This window comes from Phocoena phocoena, chromosome 1 (genome assembly GCF_963924675.1).
Source record: "Phocoena phocoena chromosome 1, mPhoPho1.1, whole genome shotgun sequence".
NCBI lineage: Eukaryota > Metazoa > Chordata > Mammalia > Artiodactyla > Phocoenidae > Phocoena > Phocoena phocoena.
The window spans coordinates 14630242-14644476 of record NC_089219.1 but is presented as its reverse complement, the minus strand read 5'-3'; the positions used below and the strand labels follow the sequence as shown (position 1 = coordinate 14644476).

General features: G+C 40.3%; 1 protein-coding gene across 1 annotated transcript in view; it reads left to right on the top strand.

The window, feature by feature from the left end:
• UBR4 (ubiquitin protein ligase E3 component n-recognin 4) overlaps positions 1 to 14235 on the top strand; it is a 127572-nt gene that overhangs the window by 20630 nt on the left and 92707 nt on the right. The window contains exons 16-26 of the mRNA XM_065885888.1: positions 444 to 603; positions 718 to 803; positions 6747 to 6916; positions 8177 to 8459; positions 9097 to 9232; positions 10188 to 10267; positions 10766 to 10894; positions 11626 to 11808; positions 11946 to 12068; positions 12161 to 12390; positions 13718 to 13839. Of these exons, the coding sequence (XP_065741960.1) occupies positions 444 to 603; positions 718 to 803; positions 6747 to 6916; positions 8177 to 8459; positions 9097 to 9232; positions 10188 to 10267; positions 10766 to 10894; positions 11626 to 11808; positions 11946 to 12068; positions 12161 to 12390; positions 13718 to 13839 (1702 nt within the window). The remainder of the gene's footprint in view (positions 1 to 443; positions 604 to 717; positions 804 to 6746; positions 6917 to 8176; positions 8460 to 9096; positions 9233 to 10187; positions 10268 to 10765; positions 10895 to 11625; positions 11809 to 11945; positions 12069 to 12160; positions 12391 to 13717; positions 13840 to 14235) is intronic.

Below are 14235 nucleotides of genomic sequence, written 5' to 3'. Positions count from 1 at the left end.
TTTGCTTTCATACAGCTTAGTCTAGTCAAGGACGTGGATGGAAATTTCATTTTAATAGAGAAATAAAGAACTGGGAATTCCAAGCATGTATAATGACAATATAGGCTTCAGAATTGAATATATCAATAATATCTTAGAGCTGGACAAATACAGGACCTTAGAAGAATGAAATAAAAGAGTTAATCTCTTTGGAAATCCTGTCATGCAATATTACCTGAAGTCTATTGTGTTAAATTGGCATACCCTTTTCTGTAACTAGTAGAATCACATGGGAGAGACTATTATAACTTAGTCCCACTGTAGGTGATTTAAAATCTGATTTTTTAATTCATTGTGTTTATTGCATGAGACCTATGGGCATATTTTATTTTCTGTTTGTATTCAGGATTTGTAGGAGCTCTGGGCTTATGAACCTGCAATGAGCTTTTTTGTGTTCTTTTTAGTTCTTAGGTCTGGCTTCCAACATTTTGAACTTCATCACCTCTTCCATGCTGAACTCTCGGAATAATTTTATCCGAAACTATCTGAGTGTATCTCTTTCAGAACACCATATGGCCACCCTGGCCAGTATCATTAAGGAGGTGGATAAAGATGGACTTAAGGGTCAGTAGACAGGATATGTGCCTGGTGGATTTTTTCCTCGTGGTGTTTGTTGGCAGCATGGTGCGATGCATCAGTTAGATGCTTGAATAATTGGTTTTCCCATTTGTCTTCAAGGTGCATCAGATGAAGAGTTTGCTGCCGCTCTCTATCACTTCAACCACTCTCTGGTAACTTCTGACCTTCAGTCACCTAACCTGCAGGTTTGTGTCCGCTACAACTGTTTAGGCCAAGAGCTCTCTACATCTGTATTCGGTAGGGTGCACTTGTTTCTATTGCTAAGGAAAAGTTTATCACAGGATCCCCTCCCTGCAAAGAGTGTTGAGAGACTATCCTAGTATGTTCCTCTGCCTTAATTAGGATCATTTCGAGAAAAAAAAAAAAAAAATGAATGGCCAACAAACATAGGAGACGTTCAGCATCATTAGTAATCTAAGAAATGTAAATTAAAACACGTGTCTTAAAGGATCAACCAAATTACAGGAGATGGATGCTCTCATATACGCTCTTACTTGCAAACCCACCACCAAAATAAAGTCTAGGATCTTGATTGTGGTTGTCTAAACATTGTGGCTTTCTTTCCTCACTGAAGTAGTGGATATCTGGAATCCTAAATCTTAAATTCCTCATTTCATTAGTTTCATATATGTATTTGTTTTTGCATTTAAGGAATACTTTAAAATTGACTGTTTTTAACAATGACATCATGTTCTGTGTAATTTTTTTCACTTAATATTGTTTAGTACTTTATTGCCAGAATTCATCTTTACTGTTGCATATTTTGTAGTTTTTGTTTTGACTGCTATATGATATTCCATCGTGTTTGTGACTACACCAATTTATTCATCTCCCTTCTGCTCCTGCTGATGGACATTTGGGTTGTGTCAGTCAGGTTTTATTGCTATTATCTTCCTTGTACGTGTCCCCTGTATGTACCCTGTTACAAGTGAGTCTCTTGGGAATATAAGTTGGAGTAGAATTGACAGGTTGTGGAGTATGTGACCTTAAGCACATAATGCCAAACTGCTCTCTGTAGTAGCTGCACCATGTTTTACTCTCACCAGTAGTGCGTCAGGGATGCGTGGATTCATATTCTCTCCCAACATTTGGCGACGTCATAGTCTGATAATAACGTGGTCAAAGTTAGTGGTTCTCAATCTTTAGTGTATATAAGGATTCCTGGGGAATTTTTTAAAACTGCAGATTCCTAGATACTGTGACCACTCACCCTCCCGCCCCCCCCATCAACCCCAGCAGAATTTAATTTGGTAAATCTCCAATAATTTGCCCTAAGATTGTTTTGAAAATTTTTTTGTTACTCGTAAGATTATTTCAGTGGATTCTCAGAATCAAAACACAATTCAGGGGCTTGCACTTGCCGCCAAAGGGACAAAATCCAGGAACCTGTTTCAGGAGGTTAAAATTGATTCTCACAATCCCAAGCTATTTGAGAAATTCTTAAACATTTCTTTTGTTGTTTAAAAAGATAATTATGGGGCTTCCCTGGTGGCGCAGTGGTTGAGAGTCCGCCTGCCAATGCAGGGGACACGGGTTGGTGCCCCGGTCTGGGAAGATCCCAAATGCCGCGGAGCGGCTGGGCCCGTGAGCCATGGCCACTGGGCCTGCGCGTCTGGAGCCTGTGCTCCGCAACGGGAGAGGCCACAACAGTGAGAGGCCTGCGTACTGCTAAAGAAAAAAAAAAGATAATTATAAAATCTATTTATACTTACCTACTGTTACATGAAAAAATTTTTTTTGGCAGGAAAGTGAATATATAGAGTAGAAAAGTTGTTGACCTGTCTAAGGTGAAGAGAAGGAAATGCTTCAGTTAGTATATTGCCTGCAGTACCTTCTCAGACTATAGGGTCAGGGCGTCCTGCCAAAATTATCAGCTGCTTGCCCAGATTTGAGCAAGGAGGGAGCTTTCAAAGTTCATAGATTTGGCCTTTTCTTGTCTAAACTTGTCCAAATAATGGGGAAGAAATATTTTTCTCCAGAGAATAGGATTCTTAAGACTCCTGTAATGATATTGCTCTCTTTAGCATTTAAAAATAATTACAGACCTTGTGTGGACATGCAACCTGGCTGCCTTATAGCTACTGACTCTGCAGAGGAAATCCTCAGATATCCTTTTTCAGTCCATTTCCAAACATGGAACTTTAAATTGTTCCCCCACATTTCATTGCTATGAAGGATAGTCAGTGTAATCTATCTGCTGTTGAGTTCCCCTACCTTGGATATTGTTTCTTTGGAGTAATGTGCAAAGCTGCCTTAGCCAAGGTGCCTGACTTAGGTTGCAAGACACAGACAGTGCAATAAAATATATTTGACAGTAAAATGTATTTTGTTACTATTATTACTTAATATTATATCTAACATTGTATATAACATTATAATAACTTAATAATACTATTACTGTGGTGATCCAGGTTCATAAATAAGTATTCATTGACACTTAACTATATGCCGGGTATTGTTATAGGGACTGAAGAAATAAAGATGACTTGAGTTAGCATGGGATCATGAGAAAGAGGGGAGATAGGGTGTGGATAAAGGACCTATTGTAGAGATCATGGGAAATTATTTGAATGAGGTGAAGGACAAGGAAAGGAAGGTATTCAAGATAATGCCTAAATTTAAAACCCTTGAAACCCAAATGAGACTAGAAGGATGCTGTCGTCTTTAATAGAAATAGGGAGGTCAAGAAGGAGAGTTGGTTTGGGGGTAGATGGAGTGATACTGAATACTCAGTGGTTCATTCTTCTAGGCTTAAGTCAACTCAGAGATTGTATTTACTCATGGGTCACATTTATTTATTTTTTCAGGTTTCTTTAAAAAAAATTTTTTTTAATTGAAGTTAGTTGACTTACAGTGTTGTGTTAATTACTGCTGTACAGCAGAGTGATTCAGTTATACACATATATATTCTTTTTTTTATATTCTTTTCCATTATGGTTTATCGTAAGATATTGAATATAGTTCTCTGTACTATAGAGTAGGACCTTGTCGTTTACCCATTCTATATATAAAAGGTTACATCTGCTAACCCCAGCCTCCCACTTCATCCCTCCCCCAACCTCCTCCCCCTTGGCAGCCACCACTCTGCTCTCTGTGTCCGTGATTCTGTTTCTGTTTCATAGATAGGTTCATTTGTGTCATATTTTAGATTCCACATATAAGTGATATCATATGGTTATGTGGTGTTCTCTTTTTGACTTGACTTCACATAGTATGATAATCTCTAGTTGCATCCATGTTGCTGCAAATGGCATTATTTCATTCATTTTTATGGCTGAGTAGTATTCCATTGTATATGTGTAGCACAGCTTCTTTATCCATTCATCTGTTGGTGGACATTTAAGTTGCTTCCGTCTCTTGGCTACTGTGAATAGTGCTGCTATGAACGTAGGGGTGCATGTATCTTTTTGAATTATAGTTTTGTCTGGATATATGCCCAGGAGTAGGATCATATGGTAATTCTATTTTTAGTTTTCTGGGGAACCTCCATACTGTTTTCTACAGTGGCTGCACCAACTTAAATTCTCAAGGGTCACTTGTTTAGTTCACATTTTCTCAGAATGATCCTTTGGGTCCTTCAGGTACATGAGGCACAATTTGCCATTTTCTCTCTGTTTATAAAAAGAAACAGGTCAGTGTCAGCTCTTCAACATGACTTTTAGTCCCATTTAGTAGGCTAGCCATAGAGTCATCGTGCGGTCAAGAAAACTGTATACCTGAGTGTGAGGCTCTCCTTTAAGGAAGGAGTAAGCTGAAGGCAATTAGCAGAGGCATCATCTATGTGATTATATTGTTTCCTTTGTCAGTATGTTGAATTTTATAGCCCTTTCAATCAAATGAGAAAAACAGTTTATATATTATCAGTGTTTTTAGTTTAAATAAATAGTCACCATTACTACTATTGAAGAAAATATCATTAAATACGATGACATTTTGAGGTGCCAGTGGGAGGAAGATATCTAGAAAATAGTTGGAAACGTGAGTCTGAAATTTAGGAGTTAAGAAATTAACATTGATAATGCAGCTTTGGGGATTATCCATTAAGAGGCAATTGTTGAAGTGATGAGATACAATGAGATGGATTGGGGATAGGAAGAGCGATGAAGGCTGAGGCTGAAACCTCAGGAATGCCAGCATTGAGGAGGAGTGGAGGAAAGGTAGCCGGAGGGTGGCAAGGAATGGGTCAGGCCAGGGTTTTGCTGTGCTGTGGCTCAGTTTCACTACTTCAGAAGTCATTTCTTCCTTAGTGCTAATAAGAGTTTGAGTGGTAGGGAAAAATAGGTTCCAGAGGAATGTTAGCTCGTTTCTTAAGGTTCTGAGGCCTAAATAAACTGACCTAAAGACACAAATAACTGACATGAAACAAAAACTCACTTAAAAAAGTGTGTAAATAACTTTGTAAGGAATATACATTAATCATAATCCTTCCATGAAATTCATGATTTTAATTTTTCCATGTTTCCTTCTGGTCCCTGTCTGTATAGTGGCATAGTTTTACAGTTATTATCAGAACATTGATATGTGCCTTGGTTTCTGCTTTTTCAAATTTTACTATTATATATGTAATGTACATATACTATTATATATGTAATGTATATATAGAGTATGTTTTTTTGTTTACCTTGGTCTTTACAGTTGCCACCATTATGGCTGCATGTCCCTTGATTTGATTTTTTTATTATTATAGTAATACTCCAGTTAACACTTCTGATATAGCTCAGGCATGTTTATTTTTTTTTATTGAATTGTTTTCTTGAGTCAGGAATTGAGAAGTTAGTCATTATGGCTGTGTGGAGCATAGTGATGAAGAATGTAGGTTTTAGAGATAAACCTTGCTTCGTCACTTGGTAATCTTCTGGCTTTGGTCATGTTCTTAAGCCACTCTGAGCTCTGTTTTCCACATCAGTGAAGTGGAGCACACCCCTGACGTAGCTCTGAGCATTTAGTGTGATGGTCTCTGTACAACAGTTAGCCTATGGTAACCCCCCATTACCTGGGAACTACTCATGATATCTGTGACTTTTTGAATGTCTTCGAGGAATAGGGTCCTCTAGGATTTTTTTTTAAAATAATTTATTTTTAAAATTTTTGTCTGCATTGGGTCTTCCTTGATGCGTGCGGGCTTTCTCTGGTTGCGGTGAGCGGGGGCTACTCTTCGTTGAGGTGCGCGGGCTTCTCATTGCGGTGCCTTCTCTTGTTGCGGAGCACGGGCTCTAGTCACATGGGCTTCAGTAGTTGGGGCTCGTGGGCTCTAGAGTGCAGGCTCAGTAGTTGTGGCGCATGGGCTTAGTTGCTCCGCGTATGTGAGAGCTTCCTGGACCAGGGCTCAAACCCGTGTCCCCTGCATTGGCAGGCGGATTCTTAACCACTGCACCACCAGGGAAGTCCCTCGCTGGGATGTTTTATAAGAATATAATTTAATTTGGCAGACTTCAAAATTTATCCTGTATCCTTGAGGTAACCGTGATTTGTGTTTTCTGAAGCCAAGTGAGAAAGCGGGCTTTTGTCTGGTTTTCCATTGGCATCCTGCTCAGCTTGTGTGTGTATTTGAGGAGATAAGTTGCAGCTTAGGTAACTAAGCTGAAAGTAAAGCTCATTTGAAAGACATGCCACAACTGGAGGCAAAGACAACCCTGATTAATTCTAGATGCCTTGATATCTTAGAGGCAAAATTTCTCTGCTAATACTATTAATAGAAGTTGTTGGACTTATAAGTTGTTGGAAATCCCCCTTTGGATTGTTGTTTGTGACATGTAACTGATTATGAAAGAAAAATGTTAGCTATTACAGTTGTTGAAGAAGTTTTCTTTCAAAGGCACAGTTTCCATTGGAAACTTACCATGATTCTGCTGTCTGTCTCCATGCACGTCTCCTTTTTGGGAACCCCGTTTCTGACACTAATTAACTATAGTTGTTAATTATGGGGTTAGATTAGTAATTTTTCCTTTATATTTTTCTCATGTGCGAATGACCTTTTGCAGACTGCTTCTGAATTTGAATTTCTCTGTCTTCCTTTCTTTAAAGTATTCCTTTCAGTGTTAAAAAGTAACATTAGAGAGCATTAGTAACCTGTTGACTTCAGCCCCTGCCTTTTTCCCTAATGGTCTCTTGTATGTCTTTCATGTTAGAATACACTGTTGCAGCAGCTGGGAGTGGCTCCTTTTTCTGAGGGCCCTTGGCCCTTGTACATTCATCCTCAAAGCCTGTCTGTGCTTTCACGCCTCCTGCTCATCTGGCAGCATAAAGCTGGTGCTCAAGGTGACCCTGACGTCCCTGAATGCCTTAAAGTTTGGGACAGGTAAGGTAGCTTAAACAGTAGCCCCACGGAGAAGGCTGCTTTTTAAAATTTGTTTGACTTATTTGTAGTTCATCTGTGGCTCTGGGATGGTACTCTGATAAATTTAAAGTGGCGAGGGTGGAGGAGTGTGTTTCCGATGGGATTTGAGGGGAGTTGTGCTGTTTAAGAGACAGAAGTATATAAACTACAGTCTGGAAATAGAATCTTCCTTTAGCACATGGGGGATTTGGTTGCAATTATGAGATAGAACCTGAATCCTGAACGTAACCAATTTTATCCTGACCTGGTTATTTTTGAAAGAGAGGGAACAGGGAAGCCAACTCTGTCTTCGGTTATTTTGCTTTCAACATGAAACCACTTAGAGTGACTTGCAGTCTTTTTTGGACAACTTTTAAAGAATTTTTTTACTTGGGGGAAGCTCACATTAATCATCTAAATCCTCTTTAGATGGACCTATATTTGCCATTTTTGTTTACATGGTTGGGAGTCTTCAAAGCAGTTTGTTTTCCTAAACGGCTTTGTTTTCCTCTTCACCATTCTACGATCAAATAGCTCTAATGCTGGATTTGAGAAATTGTAAACCCCCTTGAATGCCAGATATGCACTATATTTTTCCTGGTGGAATCCTGCAAAAAGGCTGGAAGGTGGGGGCCAGGGGGAGATCGGGAGCGAAACCCTTATTAAAATACAAATCTCTTTCCTAATAGCCAAAGGCAGTGGAAATAGTTGGCTACATTCATTCCTTTTTTGCATAAAAGCTTTTCTCACAAATTCTCTGACTAGTACCGTTTTTTCATTGCTTTTTAAGTGCATTGAGTTAATTTTGACTGTTACCATGCAGTGATTTTTAACCTGTAGTATAAATTCTCAAAACGAGAATTAAACTATAGAATCAAATCATAGGGAAAAAGTAACTGAATTGCTTCTATCTGCCCGGATTTCTTAATTAAAAAAAAAAAGCTGGCTTTTTGGAGAACTTGTAATTCTTTTCAGAATTGTCAGGAATGGCAGCATGGGGGTTACCACCACTGTGGCCGCGGTTAACGTTGCCGAAGGGTCTTGAAAATGTGTTTGTGGCCAAATCTGGCTTTTTTGTAGCCAAGATTTTGTTTTTATCTTCTCATTACATGTAGCTTCTTGTCTTCCTTAATTCGTTATCTTAATTTAAGAAGTTGGACTCTTCCGGCATTGGACATTGTCTCTCTTGGGGGATGTTCTGACTTTTCCTCACCAGACATGTTCTCCTTTCCTCTGTGGTAGGTTTTTGTCAACAATGAAGCAGAATGCCCTGCAAGGGGTGGTGCCCGGTGAGACGGAAGATTTGAATGTAGAACACCTGCAGCTGCTCCTCCTCATTTTCCACAACTTCTCTGAGAAAGGCCGGCGGGACATATTGACCCTTTTTGTGCAGATCATCCAGGAGTTGAGTGCCAACATGGATGCCCAGACGCGCTCTGTGCCTCTCATCCTGGCTCGCCTGCTTTTGATCTTTGATTATCTGCTTCATCAGTACTCCAAAGCCCCTGTGTATCTGTTTGAGCAGGTACAGATGAACACGTTCTTTTTTGCTTTACAGCGGTTACTGAGAGCGTAGTTATTCTCAGGTCACCATGCTCCAAACCAAAATGACCTGCTCACTTTAGGGTTTAGGTGTTCATTGCGGTGTGTTTGATTAGCCTTAGGTGACCCCTGGGACTTGTGTCTTTGCACCCACAGTTTATGTTTAGCCAGAAGCGATACATGTAGATTATTTGATTTGATGCATTCGTTAAAATTGACTCATAGGCTCTGTTCACAGGTGTCCTTCTTTGAACTACCCCACTTTGCCTGTGTCGAGCACAGTGCCATGTGTCAGGCCTCAGTTAGTATTTACTAGCGGTTGAATGATGGTCGAGCAGTAAATTTTATGGGTTAGTAAATTCCTTTGTTGCAGGGATCCAAAATGAGGATGGAAGGGCCACTTAAGAATTCAGCGTTTCTTCAGATGTTTCATTGAGCACTATTCCCTTTATACTCCAGCAAAAAGATGTTTCCCAAAAGAAGTCACAGTGAAATCTAAAATTTTGTTTTGGTTTATAAGTTTCCCAAACTTTGGTGTACCGATCTAATGTCAAGCCTGGAGTGAGAAGCAGAATGATGACTGTGTATCTTTCTTAATTTGAGTATTTGTGTTTTAAAAGGTGCAACATAACCTGCTTAGCCCGCCTTTTGGGTGGGTGAATGGATCCCAGGACAGCAACAGCCGCCGGGCGACCACCCCTCTATATCATGGGTTCAAAGAAGTAGAAGAAAACTGGTCTAAGCATTTTTCATCAGGTCAGAAAGAAGATTGTCAATAAAAAACTGACTTGCTGATTTTCATTGGAGGGGTTGAATTTGGAGCTTGGGGGCATCCTTGAGGATCTTTGGTCATCGGTTTAGTCTCCTTCCTGTGGGTGGCAGATACCTAGAGATTCAAAACTCTTGGGGAAACAGACTCTCGCATATCCTGCATCTATTTAAAAGCAAAAAACATTGAGACATGAGAATTACGAATCCTCTGGCCATAGAGTGCAGTATATGTATTCCTGCCACACTGGGTGATTGAATTAATTTTCCCTTAGGGACATGGTTCTAACCCACAGGCTGATTTCTTTGGGTCAGGGTCTTCAGACAGTGGGAGCTGTGACATTCTCTCCAGTGTTTCTCACGTAGCAGTGGTCCCTACTTTTCAGAAGGTGCCTCTTGTGTTCACTTTAGCATGTGTTCGCTTTCATCTGAGGATTGTTAGATGTAAAGTGTATTTGGTGGAAATGTTCATCAAGCTCTAGCATGAATTTATTATCATTGGGATCTCTTAGTAGTTAGTCCCTTTGATATTGGGGAAACAGCATTTAAGTTTTTGGCAGTCAGTCTAATGATACAAGTTTGATACAATCATCAAGTTTGTTGATTAACTTGATGATTATAGAGCAGAAGTTCACTCCCAGAGCAGAAGTTTTCATCTGGGGATGATTGTGCTCCCCATCCCCTAAGGGGCCCTGGGACCATGTCTGGAGACATATTTGGTTGTCACAACTGGGAGGGTGCTACTGGCAATCAATGGATAGAAGGCAGGATGGTGCTAAACATAGGAGAGTTTCCCACAGCAGAGAATGATCTGGCCCAGAATGTCAATGTGTAGTGCCAAGGTTGGGAAACCCTGGTCCAAAATGTTTTCTTAGTTTTTATGTTTCATATTTGTTAGACTTGAGAATGAAACCATTCTTTCAGTAAGCACATTGTTTTTCAGATGCTGTCCTACAACCCAGATTCTACTGTGTCCTGTCCCCAGAAGCCTCAGAAGATGATTTGAACCGACTTGATTCTGTGGTACCAGGAATTTAAAAATCCCATTTTACATGTTGGTTAGGTGGTCTCCACCAAAATCAGTCTATCAGGGGAAAGGGAATGACTTAACTTTTTGTAATGAGGGAATTTGGTCTGTATTAGGATTTGAGTTTATTCTAAAAGGAAAGTGTTGTTTTGAGATTTATTCACTGGGCTCCAGTTTGGCGGAAGGGGATGTCCTTCTTGGCGGTTGACACCTCTGATACATTATTCCTGAAGACTATCTGTTAGCATTTTCACACGCAGCTATTTTAATGGACAAAATAGTTACCTCATTCTAAAGCCTGCACTTGTGTGCTCACAATAATCCATAAACTGAGCTGGTCCCTAAGTGGGAATCACGCTGCAATGAGAAATTAATAACTATATCTGGAGTGAGCTATTTTGTCAATCCTGAGTTTAAGTGGCAGTGTATGGGTAGTAGGAAAAAGATATTTCAAAAAATAAGAAAAAACGATTGTCTTTCTTTCTTGATATTAGGCATGTGATGTTCTTTACTCCAAGCTTGTCAAGTATGATGAGCTCTACATTGCACTGACATCCCTGCTGGCGGCTGGATCCCAGCTTGATACAGTCAGGAGAAAGGAAAACAAGAATGTAACAGCCCTGGTAAGACCGTGGAAACCTGGGCTAATTAAGAAGAGTTTGGGATATGTTTGATGATTGGGTAGCAGTCTACCAGAAATTTCCTTCTGGCATCTAGCAGTTTATTGGATATCTGTTTGCAAAACTGACTAGATACTTCATTATTTCTGTCTAGTTTGGGTGGTTATGTTCACCTTAGAGATAATTTTTTATCATTTTTGCATTTTTTTGCTAACATTTAGAAGAATGTGACTTTGAGAGTAAGCGTCTCCTAAGTTCTGTATCTCCTGTGAATGCTGGTTGTTGTATGATATTGAAAGCCTCACACTTGAGCTTTTCCTGTGGTCCTGTGAATGTGTCCCGTGCCTATAGAGCTCATAACAGCAATTAAGGCCACAGAAAGGGCCAGCTGATTGCGGGCGTGCTGAGGAGAATGTCTTGCTCTCTTTCAGTTACTTGGTGAATTACTGGGGAGCCAAAGTTGTCTCAGAATTGCTTTCTTGGCCTGTGAAATGTGCAGAATATGGAACAAGTTTTATATAGATATAAAGTATGCGTTTTACCATTTTCTGCTTTGGGTGTATTCTCTAGAAAGACCTGGTGAGCAGACTTGAGAGCCAAATCTCAGTTGAAGGTTGGGACTCCACCCATTTCTGCTTTGAAAATTGAATTTGGAACAATTCTTACAGTTAGGGAGCTGTTGAGGCAATACCAAAAGCTTCAACCGCTGTGATTGCTCTTTTTCCTTCTTCCAGGAGGCCTGTGCCCTTCAATATTACTTCTTGATACTCTGGAGGATTCTAGGGATTTTGCCACCATCAAAGACTTACATGAACCAGCTGGCCGTGAACTCACCAGAGATGAGCGAATGTGACATCCTACACACTCTGCGGTGGTCTTCCCGCCTCCGGATCAGCTCCTATGTCAGCTGGATAAAGGTACCACAAGGCTTGCTGCTATGGAGTATTCAAAGCCAACATACTCTAATTCTAGGAACTTTTAAATTTAAGGCTGATGAAAGCCTTAGACGCTGTCTGTGTTGATCTCCTGAACACTTTCTTCTTGCTGTAAATAGGACCACCTTATCAAACAGGGAATGAAGGCAGAACATGCTGGTTCTCTCCTAGAGCTGGCATCAAGCAAGTGCAGCTCAGTGAAATACGACGTTGAAACTGTCGAGGAATACGTTGCTCGACAGGTATGGAGGTTGGGGCTCCATGATGGTAGAACTTGGCTTAGGCCACAGGTTCTTTTTGCTACAGCTAATTAATATCTCATGTATCTTTAAAGATCTCGTCCTTCTGTAGCATCGACTGTACCACCATCCTGCAGCTCCATGAAGTTCCCAGTCTGCAGTCCATCTACACCCTCGATGCTGCTATCTCGAAGGTCCAGGTCTCTCTGGATGAACATTTTTCTAAGATGGCTGCCGAGACCGATCCTCATAAGTCGTCTGAGATCACCAAGAACCTGCTTCCAGCCACACTGCAGCTCATTGACACCTACGCATCATTCACTAGGTGTGATGGGCTGCCTGCCCAGAGATGTCGGAGATGGGGGAATGCAGATGCTTGGGCGGTTTACTTTCATCTTTAAATATTTTCTAGCATTTTTTTGTAGGGTGCAAAGAAAGATAATGTAATTTTTCCAAACACTATCATTTCTGTTATTTACTAAGTTGAAGCTCTTTAAATTTCATGGTATGTAGGTAGAGAAAAAATTTTCTTAATGAGTTAGAGAGTATTTTTAAAAAATACTCATTTATTTATTTGGTTGCGCTGGGTCTTAGTTGCGGCAGGCGGGCTCCTTAGTTGTGGCGTGCGAACTCTTAGTTGCAGCATGCATGTGGGGTCTAGTTCCCTGACCAGGATCGAACCCAGGCCCCCTGCATTGGGAGCACAGAGTCTTAACTCCTGCACTACCAGGGAAATCCCCTAGAGAGTATTTTGAAACCCGGCCCTTTCTGTAATAAAGATTGCAAGTTACACACCCTGTAGACTTGCTTTGTTTATTCTGCATGATGTTTAAATATTTTAGAATTCATTTATAAAAATTGGGAATTTATTCACAAATCAAGATTTCTGGCTTTTCTTCCTTTGGAAGAACTGGCAAAACTGGGCGTGTCTCCCCACATGACAGGGACAAACTGCAGCTAAGGACTGGCTGCTTCTCGTTAGCCATTCTCACTGGGCCCCTTTAAGCTCATTTACTTTATCTGGTCCCTGTAGGATTTCACTGTTCAGTTCCTGTTTTATGGGGCGTTGATGGTGAAAGGGACTTAGATCGTTGTAAAACTTAACTAATGTCTTAGTGTGAATGCTTTGCAGTAGACAGAGGACTATTGCTTGAGGCAAAACTTTTGAACGAATATGAGCAATAAACTTGAATGACAAGTGAGAATGTTTGCTACATGTCAAGTACTTTTCTAGGTGTTGGGGGTACAGTGGTAGCAAAGCTGACCAAGTCACTGCCCTCTGAGAGTGTCTAGGCTCTAATCTGGCCCATCAGGCTAAGACTTTCTAAACTGAGCTGTTAATACATGTTCCTGGGCAAATAAGTTTAGGAAGTGCTTTTTTTAAAAGAGAAAAAATAATACTTCTCAGAGCCTTTAATATATACATTGCCAGTCTTCTGAGGCCAGGAAGAGTGTGGTAGATATGTCCTGGAAATCGAGTTTTGTAAGCATTTCAGAGGGTGGCATATGCTTTGGGAAACAATTACCCATTGTAATCCTTAGGAGACCCAACTGAGATAAAGGTTTTTCGATTTGTCTAGGGTTAGTTTTTCCTAACCAAAATGGCACTAGATTCCTTCAGCTTTGACATAACCCCCTATTTTTTTCTCCAGAGCCTATTTGCTGCAGAACTTTAATGAGGAGGGATCCACTGAAAAACCTTCCCAGGAGAAATTGCACGGCTTTGCTGCTGTTTTGGCTATTGGCTCTAGTAGGTGCAAGGCGAACACTCTGGGTAAGTGAATGTGCTTTTGAATAAGACTGTTAACACTAGTATGACTAGTAGTGCTAGTTTTCTCCCTTTCTACCTGTCTACTGCATTTATCATTTATTGGAATCTTTCTGAGTGTCAAGCATTGACATAGGTTTATCTGTCTTGATCTTCACAGTAACCTTATTAGGTAAGTTTTGTTATTATCCCCCATTACTCATTAGGAAATTGAGGCTTAGAGAAGTTATTTGCCCAAATCCTACATCTTGCAAGTGGCAGAGCTGGGATCCAAACCAAGATAAGTTGATTCCAAGGCATTAGGCTATTTCGCTGTTGGCAAAGACCTTTGTTCTTTTCATTTATAGAGATTAGGAAAACTAGCAAGCTACTGCTTAGTGCTTGGGAGAACTTCTTCCTTGT